Source organism: Amblyraja radiata, chromosome 4 (assembly GCF_010909765.2).
Source record: "Amblyraja radiata isolate CabotCenter1 chromosome 4, sAmbRad1.1.pri, whole genome shotgun sequence".
Lineage (NCBI taxonomy): Eukaryota > Metazoa > Chordata > Chondrichthyes > Rajiformes > Rajidae > Amblyraja > Amblyraja radiata.
This window is the reverse complement of record NC_045959.1, coordinates 16,083,310-16,098,186: the sequence shown is the minus strand read 5'-3', so window position 1 is coordinate 16,098,186 and position 14,877 is coordinate 16,083,310. Positions and strand designations below refer to the sequence as shown.

The 14,877-nt window shown below is 41.7% G+C and overlaps 1 protein-coding gene across 3 annotated transcripts in view; it reads left to right on the top strand.

The window, feature by feature from the left end:
- The window catches only part of nsmce2 (NSE2 (MMS21) homolog, SMC5-SMC6 complex SUMO ligase), a 133,621-nt gene that overhangs the window by 8,964 nt on the left and 109,780 nt on the right, over nt 1-14,877 (top strand). Inside the window, exon 2 of one of the 3 annotated variants that reach the window (XM_033019004.1) lies at nt 1,307-1,471. In XM_033019004.1, the coding sequence (XP_032874895.1) occupies nt 1,327-1,471 (145 nt within the window). In that variant the 5' untranslated portion in view covers nt 1,307-1,326. The remainder of the gene's footprint in view (nt 1-1,306; nt 1,472-14,877) is intronic. The other 2 variants (XM_033019005.1, XM_033019003.1) reach the window with 2 other exon arrangements.

Sequence of the window (14,877 nt, the reverse complement as noted above, 5' to 3'; positions counted from 1 at the left end):
CAGCTTTGGGATGACCACACCTAAAGTGAGACCATTGTCCAAATTATTTTAAGAAGGTATCGTTACCCTTTGGGTCTAGGATGAGAAGTTGGGGGGATTTTTAGGGTTCATGATGGCTGGTCTGACGTGTTCTGAACTGCAGTATAACACAGAACTTTGTCCTGTGGGAGCTGTTCTCAGACACTCATGCACACAGAAATATCAGCGGTAGCTGGGAAAGCATGAAGGTGGTGAAAGGCACTGTCTGGAATGACCAAACTTCTCCGGTGTTCCAGAGCCAGGCGCTGACCATGAATGAGTGAAACAGGTTAGATGTCCAAGAGAACCACCTAAGCGGAGTGCAACCATAGATTTGCATGGCTTCATGCTATTTTCATTTTACCTCGCAGGTCAGCGCTTACAATTTTTAACAATGATTGTAATACATGCTGTGAAGAAAATGGTTTACTTTCATGAATGAATTCTGTGTTTATTTCCCATCCTTGTTGTCCCTGAGAAGTGGAGGAGAGAGCTGCTGCCTTGAACCCATGCACTCTATCTATAAATACTTCCATGGTGCTGGTGGGCAGGGAGTTCCTTTAACATTGAACGAATGGCATTTTTCCAAGTTTACAGGGTACAGAGAAGATTTACGAGGATGTTGCCAGGTCCAGAGGGAGAGATTGAGTAGGCTGGGACTCTATTCCTTGGAGCGCAGGAGGATGAGGGGTGATCTTGTAGAGGTGTATAAAATCATGAGAGGAATAAATCTGGTAGACACACAGTCTCTTGCCCAGAGTAGGAGAATTGAGTAGGTTTAATGTGGAAGGGAAACCATTTAATAGGAATCCGAGGGGTAACATTTTCACACAAAAGGTGGTGGGTGTATGGAACAATCTGCCAGAGGAGGTAATTGAGGCAGGGATTATCCCAACATTTAAGAAATAGTTTGACATGTACATTGACAGGACATCGAGACGTCACCCATTCCTTCTCTCCAGAGATGCTGCCTGTCTCGCTGAGTTACTCCAGCTTTTTGTGTCTAACATGGATAGGACAGGTTTGGAGGGATATGGACCAAACAGCGTGTAGCTAGGACATGTGGTCTAGTGTAGGCAAGTTGGGTCGAAGGGCCTGTTTCCATACTATCACTATGACTATGTCAGAATGGCAACTTGGAGGAATTCGTAGGGTATTTTTCTATATGCACCTTTATTTGGATTTATATTCCAATGACATTTGTGGAAAATAATCATTACATTAAAGAGGACTATGTGGATTATAGATTTGTTAAATCCACTGTTTAATTAGCTACTATTGCTGTGCACAGATCGACACTCAAACAAAATGCCTGGACGTTCGTCCATCATGCCAGTGATTTCCTTCAGCGCTGTGGATTCGGCTTTGTCTTCACTGAAAACATGTCACGTATCGATCAATACTGGAATTGAGGTTACAACTGACGTCGCACTAGCGCTTACAGAGCATGAAGGTAAGTGTGATGGAAACCAATTTTATTATGTTGATCTGGGGTGACTCGGGGATCAGTTCTGGGGTCTCTGTTATGAACTCGCATTAATGATATGATTAAAAAGTTGGCATTTCGCAAACATTAATTTGCTGATTTTTCAATGCAAAAGAACCAGGAAGCAATGCAAAGAAATACAGACAGATTAAGCAGGTGGACATAAAGATAGATGTAGGATGGAACGGAATGTGGGAAAATTATGGGAGGTTATGCTCTTCAGTAGGAAACATAGGAAAAATGAATAGTTTTTAAATTATTAGAAATAAGTAAATACTCGTGCATTGGGTAATCTGGTTCATAAAACAGAATTCAAGCATGCAGATATTTTGATAATTTGGGAAAGCAATTTGTATATTGGTGCTTTTAATAAAGGACAAAAAAGGACATTTATTGTCACATACACCAATTGGTGCAGTAAAATTTGAGTAGCCATGCAGCACACAAATAAGATAAATACAACACTTAAATTTTTTTTACATAAAACATAAAAAACATCCCCCCATCAGAGTTTCCCACTGTGAGGGAAGGCATGAAAGTTCAGTCCTCTTCCTCTGTTCAACCGTGGTCGGGGCCTATTGAGGCCTCTGCAGTCGCCGCTACAGTGGCCCGATGTTTCAGGCCCTCGAACGAAAGAACACTCTCTGCGGCCCGGAGCCTCCGAATTGGCCGCTTCCTACCGGAGACCAATGCTCCTGAAGTCCACAGGCCGAGCTGGGCAGAGATTCAACGCTGGCGACCTCGGCGAGATATCCCAGGCTCCGCGATGTCAAAGTCAGCGGCGCCAGCGGCTGGAAGTTCCCGCCGCCCGTGGCTGGTAGCTCCGCAGACCACAGCTCCACGGTGTTAAAGTCGGCAGTCCCAGCACTCCGGAGGTCCATCACGGGGATTTCCCCGTAAGGCATCGCTCGCTCCGTGATGGAATCCAGTGCTGCGCCGCTGCTGAAGTTGAAGCTCGGGCCGGTCTCCGGCAGGAAAGGCCGCGCTGATCCAGATGGTAGGCCGCGACGAGGGGGCGAAGATGCGGCTTGGAGGAAAGACGGATCCTTGACTAGGAAGTGACTAAGAAAAATGGATTCCCCCTCCCCCCACATAAAAAAAGACAAAAGACCTCCAAAAACAAACTTTAAAACAGACTAAAAATAACAAAAAGGAGAGTGGATAGACAGCTGCAGGCAAGGCAGCCACACTCAATGGTGCCACCACTCGAATAAGGAGTTGGTGGATGTAAACATGTCTTGCTGAGACTGGATACGGCTAAGGTGAGATTTTATTTGAGGAACTCTGGGTAGTTTTCATTTTGGTGCCAAAAGAAAGTCTTCTTTGGCCTGGAGTTTATGCAGCATAAATTCATAAGATTTATTGCTGGGAAGAGAGGAGAGGAAATTTGTTTTATATTTACTGGAGTTTAGAAGAATGAGAATTTATATAGTCATTGAGAGATACAGTGTGGAAACAGGCTCTTCGGCCAATTTGCCCACACGGGCCAACAATGTCCCAGCTACACTAGTCCCACTTGCCTGTGCTTGGTCCATATCCCTCCAAACCTGTCCTATCCATGTACCAGTCTGTTTCTTAAACAATGGGATAGTCTCAGCCTCAACTACCTACTCTGGCAGCTTGTTCCATACACCCACCACCCTTTGTGTGAAAAAGTTACCCCTCGGATTCCTATTAAATCTTTTCCCCTCACCTTGAACCTATGTCCTCTGGTCACCAATTCCCCTACTCTGGGCAAGATACTCTGTGCAACTACCCAATCTATTCCTCTCACGATTTTGTACACATATCATTGAGATATGAGATTCTGAAAGGAATTGTTTTGGCAGATGCTGTGAAATCTTTTTCTCCAGTGAGCGAGTCCAGAACCAAATGCCATACTCTTGGGGTCAAAGATGAAATTAAGAGAAATGTCTTCATGTAAAAGGATGTAGACCTATGGAATTCACTGTATCAGCGAGGTATTTAATTGTAATCAAAGTTGAAATACTATTTTTCTGCGAACACTTAGTAAATTGAGGAAGATGCAAAAGGAGCTCAAAGCAGAATTTCAGCCATGATCTTACAGATTGGCTGGCAAGTGCAGAGGCCTAGCGGCCTTCTGTTTCTCTTACTAATGCTATTATGAAAGCAGTTGAATATGTTCAACTGGCTTTTAAATAAAACATTTTACTGTTTGCATCAGCCTTTCATTGGAAATGTGAAAATAATGTAACCATAGAGGTTTCCCCCTGGTGTTTCCTCCCATAAACCAAAGATGTGAGGGTTGATAGCTTACTTGGCCACTAAATTGCTCAAGTGTGGAGGTGAATGGTAGAATCTAGGGAGTTGTTGAGAATGTGGGGGGATTAAATAAAAAGGGGTTTAATGTAGGATTGTACAGATAATGTAGATCACCAGGGGCGCCGGGGAGATGACTGCCCTGCCGGCAGTCTGTTCGTATTTTCTTTCTTTTTGTTATTTTTTAGTTAGTTAAAAGTTTGTTTTAATGTTCTTCGGTTTGTTTTATGTGGGGGGGAAGGGGATCGGGGGAAACGTTTTTTCAGGTTCTTACCTTCCCGGAGACGTGATCAATTTTCGGATCACATTCTCCGGGCTCTGCGGCCTACCTTCGATGGAGCTGGAAGCCGCCTCGGACTGTCGCGAGCCCCACTGCGGGGCGCGGACTTTACATTGGTGCTGATCCCTCGCCTGGGATCGTTCCCACCGCGACCACCGCGGACTCTAACATCAAAAGCTCGCAGTCGGGAGAGGCTAGGCGGGAAGCTCCAACCCGAGGTTTGATCGCCCGGGAGCGGATCGCCTCGATGCGGAGGGCCCGAACGCCGCTGGCTACGGGAGTCAAGATCATCCCGACAACGTGGGCTCGAGGCCCACGGCCGAGGAAGAACAAAAGGAAGGACTTGAACTTTATTTTGCCTTCCATCACAGTGAGGAATGTGTAGGAGTCACTATGGTGGATATTCATGTTAAAATGTTTTTTTGAGTGATCTGCTGCTTTTAATTGTATGACTGACCTGGCCAATGAAATTCCTCGTATGTTGCAAAACATACTTGGCGAATAAAGTGTGATTCTGATTAGTGCAGAATGATGGCTGATAGTTGGTGTGGACTGGGCTGAAGGGCCTGTTTCTGTGTGGATTCTCTCTGACTCAATGAGGTCTTTCCAGTATTTTTCAGCAGAGGGCAGTATTGACAATGGTATAAGTTCTTGCGATGAGAGATGTTTTGTACTCTCTGCACTTGAATCTAATGTTAACATTAAATTTAAAATGAAGCCTTGGTTTCTAGCAGTAATGTTTATCGATCTGGAAGAATTGGTGAAACCAGTGTTTCCTGTCAGACTTGCCAGCCTGCTTTTGTATAAGTTCTGAGGTGCCCCAAGACAGAAAGAGTTCTTCCTCTCTGGAATAACAATGCTGTCCTCCTGTACAGAATTGAAAGTTTACAAACAATCCTGATGAAGCTGTTACCAATATACCAATATGTTGACTTTTTTGCATTTTCATTCAATCCCATTTAAGCCATCAATGCTGAATAGATGGGACATGAGCTTGCAGATGCTGGAACCTGGAACAAAAAGAAACGAGCTGTTGAAGAAACTCAGCAAGTCAGACAACATGTGTGAAGATAAAGGAAGAGTCAACATTTCAAGTCCTGATGAATTGTCACGACTCAAAACATTGGCTATCCCTTTGCCTCCATAGATGCTGCCTGACTCACTGGAGTTGCTCGATTTTGTACTGAATGGATGAACTGTCTTGCTCTCCTCTGCATCCCTACCCTCTCAGATGCCACTCTGCAGCCCATTCATTTATCTCAACAGGATATCAAAAAATGGATGAGAAGTATTTACATTGCAAAGGCTATGGGGTGGGACCACATTACAGCACTAATACTGAAGAACTAATGTCCAGAACCAGCTGCATCTGCAAGCAATCTGTTCCAGTATAGATACAACACAGGCATTTATCTGACAACCTGTTCCAAAGTTACCTGGGATTGCCCTGTTCACAAAATCCAGGACAAATCTACTCTGTTTAATGACTTGCCCAAACAGTATACTCTCGGCCATTAGCAAAGTGATGGAAACTGTCTTTGATAGTGTTTAGAAGCAACATTTGCTCACTGGTAACCAATTCACTGATGCAAAAGTGCTAAATTCCAAAGATGAGGTGAGAGTCATGGCCTTTGATATTGAGGCAGCGTTTGCATGACTGTGGTGCTAAGGCAACCTGGAAAAAAACTTGAATGTTATTTTTGTTGCAGTGGTCTTTGATATTCCAATTTATTTGACGTGGTTTGACAAATTTAGCAAAATTTCCATGATGGTTGGTCACACTTGATCAAGTCGCACTGCAACAGACATGAGCTATGTTTATGTGTAGTTATCATTCTTTGTTTGTCGTGATGAGCCTTGAGGGCAAGGCAAATATGTAGGTGTGGATTATACAAAGTAATCACATGTAAACCAAACTGAATTTGAATATGCTTGCCGTTTTTAAACTTTAAGGAACACATTTACTAAAAGCATATGTATTTTGTCACTAAATTAGTAGTAGACAACTTTCTGTGTCAGCAATTAGTTCAAATCACAGAATTCAAAATTCTGGAGTGATGGAAGGTCAGCCTTGCTGTCACACCTGACTGAAAAGAAGTAAAAAAGGCCAAATACCAGATAAAATATAACTGGGCCTCGAGAACAGATAGCATCTCAAATGAAATCCTAAAACACAGAAATTAACAACTTTTGTTATTAATCGAGAATCTCATTGTCCACATCTGGGAAGAGGTTGGCCATGGGAGCTCGGATATGCCAAAATCAAGACAATCATCAAAGGAAACATGTCTGTGTAGTAACAACGGAGTGGATTTTCCGCTGACTGACACACGAAAGTCATCTCTTCTGAATCACGTCTTCCCAGTGCTTAAAGCGCCGCTTACTCAACTGCAGGGTGAAATCTTTCTATTCAGAGCCACAGAAAAGGTGATGTACAACAACTCCAAGAAAAGTGCAGGGTCTAACATCATCCTTTTGTAGGTGTGCTTTTTAAATCTCACTCAAGTTTTTGACTCAAATCAGTCAGGAGGAATTGCGAAACACTCATCAAATTTGTCTGTCCACTGAAAATCATTGCCATCTTATGTTTGTTTCATGACATCACGCAAGCCATTCTAGTGACCAATGGTGTTCACGAGAGTCAATCAGTGTGAAGTCAAAAAAGGCTGCGTCTTTGCCTCAACGGTTTTCTCAATCTTTCTCATTGCACCTCACCTCCAAAAATCCTCTTGCAGAAGAGGAACTGATTTTTAGAACTAATGAGAAAACTTCAGCAACACTACATTCCTGAACCCAGCTCACATTCTACAAAAGTCCGCTAGGAAACCCCTTCCCTGCTGCGACGACTTCCCTCTGTAAAGGATCATGGCGAGGCGCTGGAATATAGAAACATAGAAACATAGAAATTAGGTGCAGGAGTAGGCCATTCGGCCCTTCGAGCCTGCACCGCCATTCAATATGATCATGGCTGATCATCCAACTCAGTATCCCGTACCTGCCTTCTCTCCATACCCTCTGATCCCCTTAGCCACCAGGGCCACATCTAACTCCCTCTTAAATATAGCCAATGAACTGGCCTCGACTACCCTCTGTGGCAGGGAGTTCCAGAGATTCACCACTCTCTGTGTGAAAAAAGTTCTTCTCATCTTGGTTTTAAAGGATTTCCCCCTTATCCTTAAGCTGTGACCCCTTGTCCTGGACTTCCCCAACATCAGGAGCAATCTTCCTGCATGTAGCCTGTCCAACCCCTTAAGAATTTTGTAAGTTTCTATAAGATCCCCTCTCAATCTCCTAAATTCTAGAGAATATATGGATCACTTACCATATTTCAGGAGCTATTTCTCTGTGAATGCAGACATCAATGGTGAAATTTATGTTCTTGCTGCTCCTTCCCCTGACCGAAGAAGAATAGAGTTCTCTGTCCGTGCCTTTCACCCCACCAGCCTCCATTTCCGCCATCTTTAATGTAATTCCATCACGTCGCATCTTCCCACCCCACTCCTTTCTGCTTTCCTTTCAATATTGGTAAACCCTTCCCCATTTCATTGGAAAACACCAATATTTTTAAATTTTAAATTATTATTTAAAAGCTTGAAGTTTTTGGAGCCTGTTTCGAGTTGAACAAATTTGCTGTTAGCAGGTAATGTTTCACACAGGATACAGTGTAAGATATAACAGACATTTTTGGAATGTTTTAAAATTCTGATATTAAAGATGAACTTAGTATTTGTTTGTCAGTTGTTATGGCTAAAATGGATAACATCTTGCTAAATATTGAAATATCAAATTGGGGAAAAATTGCCAAGCAACCCGTGTTGAATATAGGATATTTTCAAGATATGTTCTGTGAATAAAGTACATTCATATTTCTATCAGCGGAATCGTAATGTTTGAAAACAGATGCTGTTGACTCTGGCAGCCAAATTCATGTTCATCTTGGATTAGTTGGGCAATAACTGCCTTCCTGCTCATTGAAAGACTGCTTGTTAAAATTGGACATTTTCAATTAAGTAAGCTGCAGGTTAAACAAACATGGGAAAACCAATGCATAGTTACAGTATGGGCTGACAATTTCCAGCTTCATGTTGATAGGTTTGAGAAAGGGGATTGTCTGTATACCTTTATCAAGATTTTGATTTACTACGATTTTCCTTCATATAACTTCATTAGTGCAACATCTTTGTAATACCAATGTGGCTGAAGTTATATATGATTTTTTTCGCACAATAGAAGCAACCCACACTAAAATAGCAACCTTCCTTAACTGTTTTTTTATGATTCAAAAGAAATGTGGATTATTATGATTTTAAATGGCATTTTATTCTGCCTCTTCTCCACAATATTACTAGTCTTGTTTCCATAGTCATGATTTAGAAATAGGAAAAGTTAAACAGCTATCCATACATAATTAGCCATCTGATGCATTAGAGACACAAGGAACTACAGATGTATGAATCTTGAATAAAACACAAAGTGCTGGAGTATCTCAGTGGGCCAGGCAGCATCTGTGGAGGGAATGAATCGTAGGGGGTTTCTGGTTGGTTATCATTTTTCTGGTTATTTTTCCATGGACCTCCTGAGGGTTTCTAGCATTCTCTATTTTTATTTCAGATTTCCAACATCTACAGTTTTAGATTTTCAAGTTTTGAAAAGCCAGCTGATGCCACATTTCAGTTTCCTTTCAAACCCTTGATAACATGTGTCCAAATGGCCATACTTGCCTTTTTATGTCATTAAAAGTTGTCACGATAGTTTACATTTCATATAAACCTTTATTCACTTCACCATGAAAGTATAGAGAACCTGTTGTAGTACTGGGAACAAAGTCCTTATCGAAGCATTATGGTTGAAATTCTTGAAGCATTAAGATGTGATGAGCCTTGAAAAGATGTCTAATGGCAGGTTGAAATACCGCAAACCCTTGTTTTTATGGAACTCTTCATAACGGATTTTGGTTATAATGAAATAAATTAATTGAATGTTTTTAGGTCGAGTAGGATTCTGTAAATGGAGGAAATACATAGAATTAATGCCAGTGACCTAAATGCATTGTCCTTTATGTCTCTATCACCTTTTATGGCTGGCCATCAACTGTGTATTTTGAAATAAAATAGCACATTAATAATATCTGGATACTTACTTGGGCATTCATCCATGTGCTTTCTTTGAAGTCCCCACTCTTCACAAAAAAACAAATAATATGCACACTTGAGTGGTTTAGGTGCTATATTTGATGTTTTTTTATAACTGAAAATCGAAACCTTTCATGGATTGGATAGCAAAGATTGATGTACTTAACTCCACCAGAGGGCACTCCTGTTAGCAAACCTTCCACAAATTGTCCCCATGTTGCAATAGGGTTCCAGCAAGTAAGAATTTCATAGTTGTTATCCCAGTGCACATGACAACTAAACATGTGAATTCTCTGACTTAGTTTCTTTCTTGTGAATTAAAAACATAGAAAATAGTTGCAAGAGGAGGCCATTCGGCCCTTTGAGCCAGCACCGCCATTCATTGTGATCATAGCTTGAAAAGATGTCTAATGGAAGGTTGATTCATTGTTTATAACTCTTATAAACTTATATTCGTTGTTTATAACTCTTAAGTTCGCAAGTTGGAAATGTGGCTGTGAACCGAGTTCCCACAAGGAAGAGGATGCCTGCAGCCCCACACCAACTGGCAAAATGCATGTTATGGTCTCCCGATGGTTGGTTGTATATATGGGGTATATGTAGATAAGCGATCATAAACTGGAGAGGACATGTATTGCAAATCTAATATGTGAGATTTTATTTAATCCTGTTTTTGCCAAGTGAAACTTTTTCTCCAGTTAAGCTGTATTTAGTGAACTTAATCCTTATCCCTATAAGTGTATACTTATCCCTATATTTAGATTCACGAAGGTATGTGGATAAGTGTGAGAGGTTTGGACTGAGCAGATAAAAAAAACTGATGGGTGAGGTGGGAAGTAAGTTGCCGGGCAGAGGTTGCTGTGAGAATGAGAATTGTATTTCAGGTGTAAGTGATTGAAGCAATGAGATAGTTCATTTAAAATTCACACAGGTAGTTGCAGGAAAGTGAAATGAAAGGATGAGGGCAAGGATATGGGATTAGGATTGTGGTAATAAGAGAATTAAACATGAGGATGGATGAATTAGGCTCGTGACCTTTTCCAATATTAGAGTTTCTATGTATTAACTTCTATGTAATTAATTCTGGTGCAAGGGTGGAGTAGTGTTCTTTTAAAACCATAAAATCTAATCATCAGTTTTAAGACAAATCATTTGAATTTTTTTATGAGCCAATGAATTCTAGCTAAGAAAAGCAATTTCAGTGCCTATCTTTGATACAGAAGGGCAAAGCATTGTGATTGGCTTTCTTGACCTTATTAAATGTGATTAATATTAAATGGTTAAACTCCCTCCTTCCGCTGTGAATGAAGCACTTTCCAATCTCTGGGGTGTACTTGCAAAGTTGTATATAAGACACTTTTAATATTTAATGAAATGCTGGAAGGAACAGACATATTGAAATCCTCCTTTTTAATACTGTAGAAACGAGGAAATGCAGATGCGTTTACAAAAATAAACCCACAAAGTGCAGGAGTATCTCAGCGGGTCAGGCAGCATCTCTTGACGAAGCGTCCCAACCCGAAACATCACCTATCCATGTTCTCCAGAGATGTTGCATGACCGTCTGAATTGCTTGAACACTTTGAGTCTATTGTTATATCGACTAACAAATCTTTGTGACGTTATTCATGGTGTATTGTATCTAAATATGGAAACATTAACCAATGTTAAGTTTAAAAAAAAATTCTTAAGTAAACAGTCAAAGAATTTGGTCGCCAGTCTGAATTAGTTGAAAGACCTAATTATTATTTAGAATGATAATCAGAATCCCAGTTCTGTTTATTTGGAGGCTTTAGACTATTTTTTGGTATTTTATTTTACTCCAGAATTTTTCTGTATATTGATGGTAACTGTTCAGAGAATTTTTTCATAGCAGAGAGAAATGTTTAAGAGAATGTGAACCATGGAAAGTATCTAAATAGATCATTTAGTCGTAGTTGGAGTTATAAACAGGCCCTTCGGCCCACTTGCCCACACCGGCCTACATGTTCCAGCTACACCAGTCCCACCTGCCCACGTTTTGGTCCATATTTCCCCAAACCTTCCCTATCCCTGTATTTTTCTAACTGTTTCTGAAACATTGGGATAGTCCCAGCCTCAACTATATGCTCTGGAAGCCAGTTCCATACATCCACCACCCTATGTGTGAAAAAGTTACTCCTTAGATTCTGAATAAATCTTTTCCCCTTCCCATTAACCCAATGTGCTCTGGTCCTCGATTCACATACTCTGGGCAAGAGACTGTGCATCTACCCGATCTATTCCTCTTATGAGTTTATGTTCACCTCTATAAGATCACCCCTCATCCTCCTGTGCTCCAAGGAATAGAGTCTCAGCCTACTTAACCTCTCCCTATGGTGCAGACCCTCTAGTGCCACCTTTAAGAGGGCATCAATAATAGAAACATAGAAACATAGAAATTAGGTGCAGGAGTAGGCCATTCGGCCCTTCGAGCCTGCACCGCCATTCAATATGATCATGGCTGATCATCCAACTCAGTATCCCGTACCTGCCTTTTCTCCATACCCTCTGATCCCCTTAGCCACAAGGGCCACATCTAACTCCCTCTTAAATATAGCCAATGAACTGGCCTCGACTACCCTCTGTGGCAGGGAGTTCCAGAGATTCACCACTCTCTGTGTGAAAAAAGTTCTTCTCATCTCGGTTTTAAAGGATTTCCCCCTTATCCTTAAGCTGTGACCCCTTGTCCTGGACTTCCCCAACATCGGGAGCAATCTTCCTGCATGTAGCCTGTCCAACCCCTTAAGAATTTTGTAAGTTTCTATAAGATCCCCTCTCAATCTCCTAAATTCTAGAGAGTATAAACCAAGTCTATCCAGTCTTTCTTCATAAGACAGTCCTGACATCCCAGGAATCAGTCTGGTGAACCTTCTCTGCACTCCCTCTATGGCAATAATGTCCTTCCTCAGATTTGGAATACCCAAGAACAGTAGAGTGATGTGCCTCAAAGACCAGTAGACTAACGTATGTGGTGATGAAGTGTTTTGAGAGGGTGGTTATGAGGCATATCAACTACTACAAAAACAGGAAAGCAGACTATTATCTAAATGGTGGCCGACTAGGAAAAGGGGAGATGCAGCGAGACCTGGGTGTCATGGTACACCAGTCATTGAAAGTGGGCATGCAGGTGCAGCAGGCAGTGAAGAAAGCGAATGGTATGTTAGCTTTCATAGCAAAAGGATTTGAGTATAGGAGCAGGGAGGTTCTACTGCAGTTGTACAGGGTCTTGGTGAGACCACACCTGGAGTATTGCGTACAGTTTTGGTCTCCAAATCTGAGGAAGGACATTATTGCCATAGAGGGAGTGCAGAGAAGGTTCACCAGACTGATTCCTGGGATGTCAGGACTGTCTTATGAAGAAAGACTGGATAGACTTGGTTTATACTGTCTAGAATTTAGGAGATTGAGAGGGGATCTTATAGAAACTTACAAAATTCTTAAGGGGTTGGACAGGCTAGATGCAGGAAGATTGCTCCCGATGTTGGGGAAGTCCAGGACAAGGGGTCACAGCTTAAGGATAAGGGGGAAATCCTTTAAAACCGAGATGAGAAGAACTTTTTTCACACAGAGAGTGGTGAATTTCTGGAACTCCCTGCCACAGAGGGTAGTCGAGGCCAGTTCATTGGCTATATTTAAGAGGGAGTTAGATGTGGCCCTTGTGGCTAAGGGGATCAGAGGGTATGGAGAGAAGGCAGGTACGGGATACTGAGTTGGATGATCAGCCATGATCATATTGAATGGCGGTGCAGGCTCGAAGGGCCGAATGGCCTACTCCTGCACCTAATTTCTATGTTTCTATGTTTCTATGTTTCTACCTCAATAAGAACCCCGACCCACTACAGTTCACCTACCGTCACAATAGGTCCACGGAGGATGCGATCTCACTGGCTCTCCACTCCGCACTGGACCACTTGGACAATAAAAACACTTACGTCAGGCTGTTGTTTATAGACCATAGCTCGGCGTTCAATACCATCAAACCCTCCAAGCTGTTTACGGAACTCACGGAACTGAGTCTCTGCAATGTTCGAATTGGCAGAAATACTTCATCCTCAGTGATAATCAGTACGGGAGCACCTCAAGGCTGTGTGCATCGTGGCCTGGTTCGGCAACTTGAATGTCCAGGAGTGAAAAGACTGCACAAAGTTGTAAACACTGCTCAGGCCATCACTGGCTCTGACCTCCCCACCATCGAAGGGATCTATCGTAGTCACTGCCTCAATAAGGCAGCCAACCTCATCAAAGACCCACACCATCCTTGTCACACACTCATCTCACCACTGCCATCGGGAAGAAGGTACAGGAGCCTGAGAATTGTAACGTCCGGGATCAGGATCAGCTCCTTCCCTACTGCCATCAGGCTATTAAACACTACAACCTCATAAGCTATGAACTACAATAGATTATTATTATTATTGCACTGTTATTGTTTGCTCTTTTGTTTCTGAGTTTTTGTTATTATTATGATTACATATTCTGTTGGGCTACAGCAAGTAAGAATTTCATTGTTCTATCTGGGACATATGACAATAAAACACTCTTGACTTGGCATCCTCCTAAATGTTATCTGTACCCTTGACACAAAATGCTGGAGTTACTCAGCAGGACAGGCAGCTTCTCTGGAAAGAAGGAATGGGTAACATTTCGGGTCGAGACCCTTCATCAGATGAATGTCAGGGCAGAGGGAGATACATAGATAAAGAAGTGTAAGGTGTGAAACTAGGACAAAGGGAATGGAGATCAAGGAAAATGTAGAATTGTTAGCTTGGAGATAACAAAGCAAACAAATAAATTGTAGTCGGAGACAGTAAGACTGGTCGGAAAACTGGGAAAGGGGAGGGATGGAGAGAGGGAAAGCAAGGTGTCACTTGAAGTTAGAGAAGTCAATGTTCATACTGCTGGGGTGTAAGCTGCCTAAGCGAAATATGAGGTGCTGTTCTTCCAATTTGCGCTGGGCCTCACTTTGCTAATGGAGGAGGCCCAGGACAGAAAGGCCAGTGTGGAAATGGGAGGGGGAGTCAAAGTGTTTAGCAACCGGGACATCAGGTAGGTTTAGGCGGACTTAGCGGAGGTATTCAGTGAAATGATTGACGAGTCTGCGCTTGGTCTTTCTTTAAAAAATTTTAAATTAATTTTTCAAAAAAAAAAAAAAAAATTAATGATAAACATAATGGTGATATCGATACATAGGGATCAAGATTACATTAACAACAAGTATGAGTCCATTGTCAAGATACACATTGGGTATAGACCTCCCGGTCTCTATGTAAATATAGTTAAGTGTTTAAAAGAGAACGTATATATAAAAGCAAAAAGAAAAAGAGAGAAAAAAGAGGAAAACAAAGCCCCCTAAATTAAAATAAGCATAACAAAATCTGGGCTGCAAAGAATTTCAACAATTTAGGTCCCTGTCAAGTCCGTTCCACCGTATAAAGGTAAGAGAATTATTATAACGGTTGGAGAGGGAACAATTTATATTGTGTGAAAATATTGACTAAAGCTTCCCCAAGTCCTATCAAATTTAACCAAGGGTTCAACAATGTCACTCCTAATTTTTTCTAAATTTAAACATGATATCGTTTCAGAGTACCAATGGAGTGTGGTGGGAGGATTAGAGTCTTTCCATTTAAATAAAATAGATCTGGCAATTAATGTTCTAG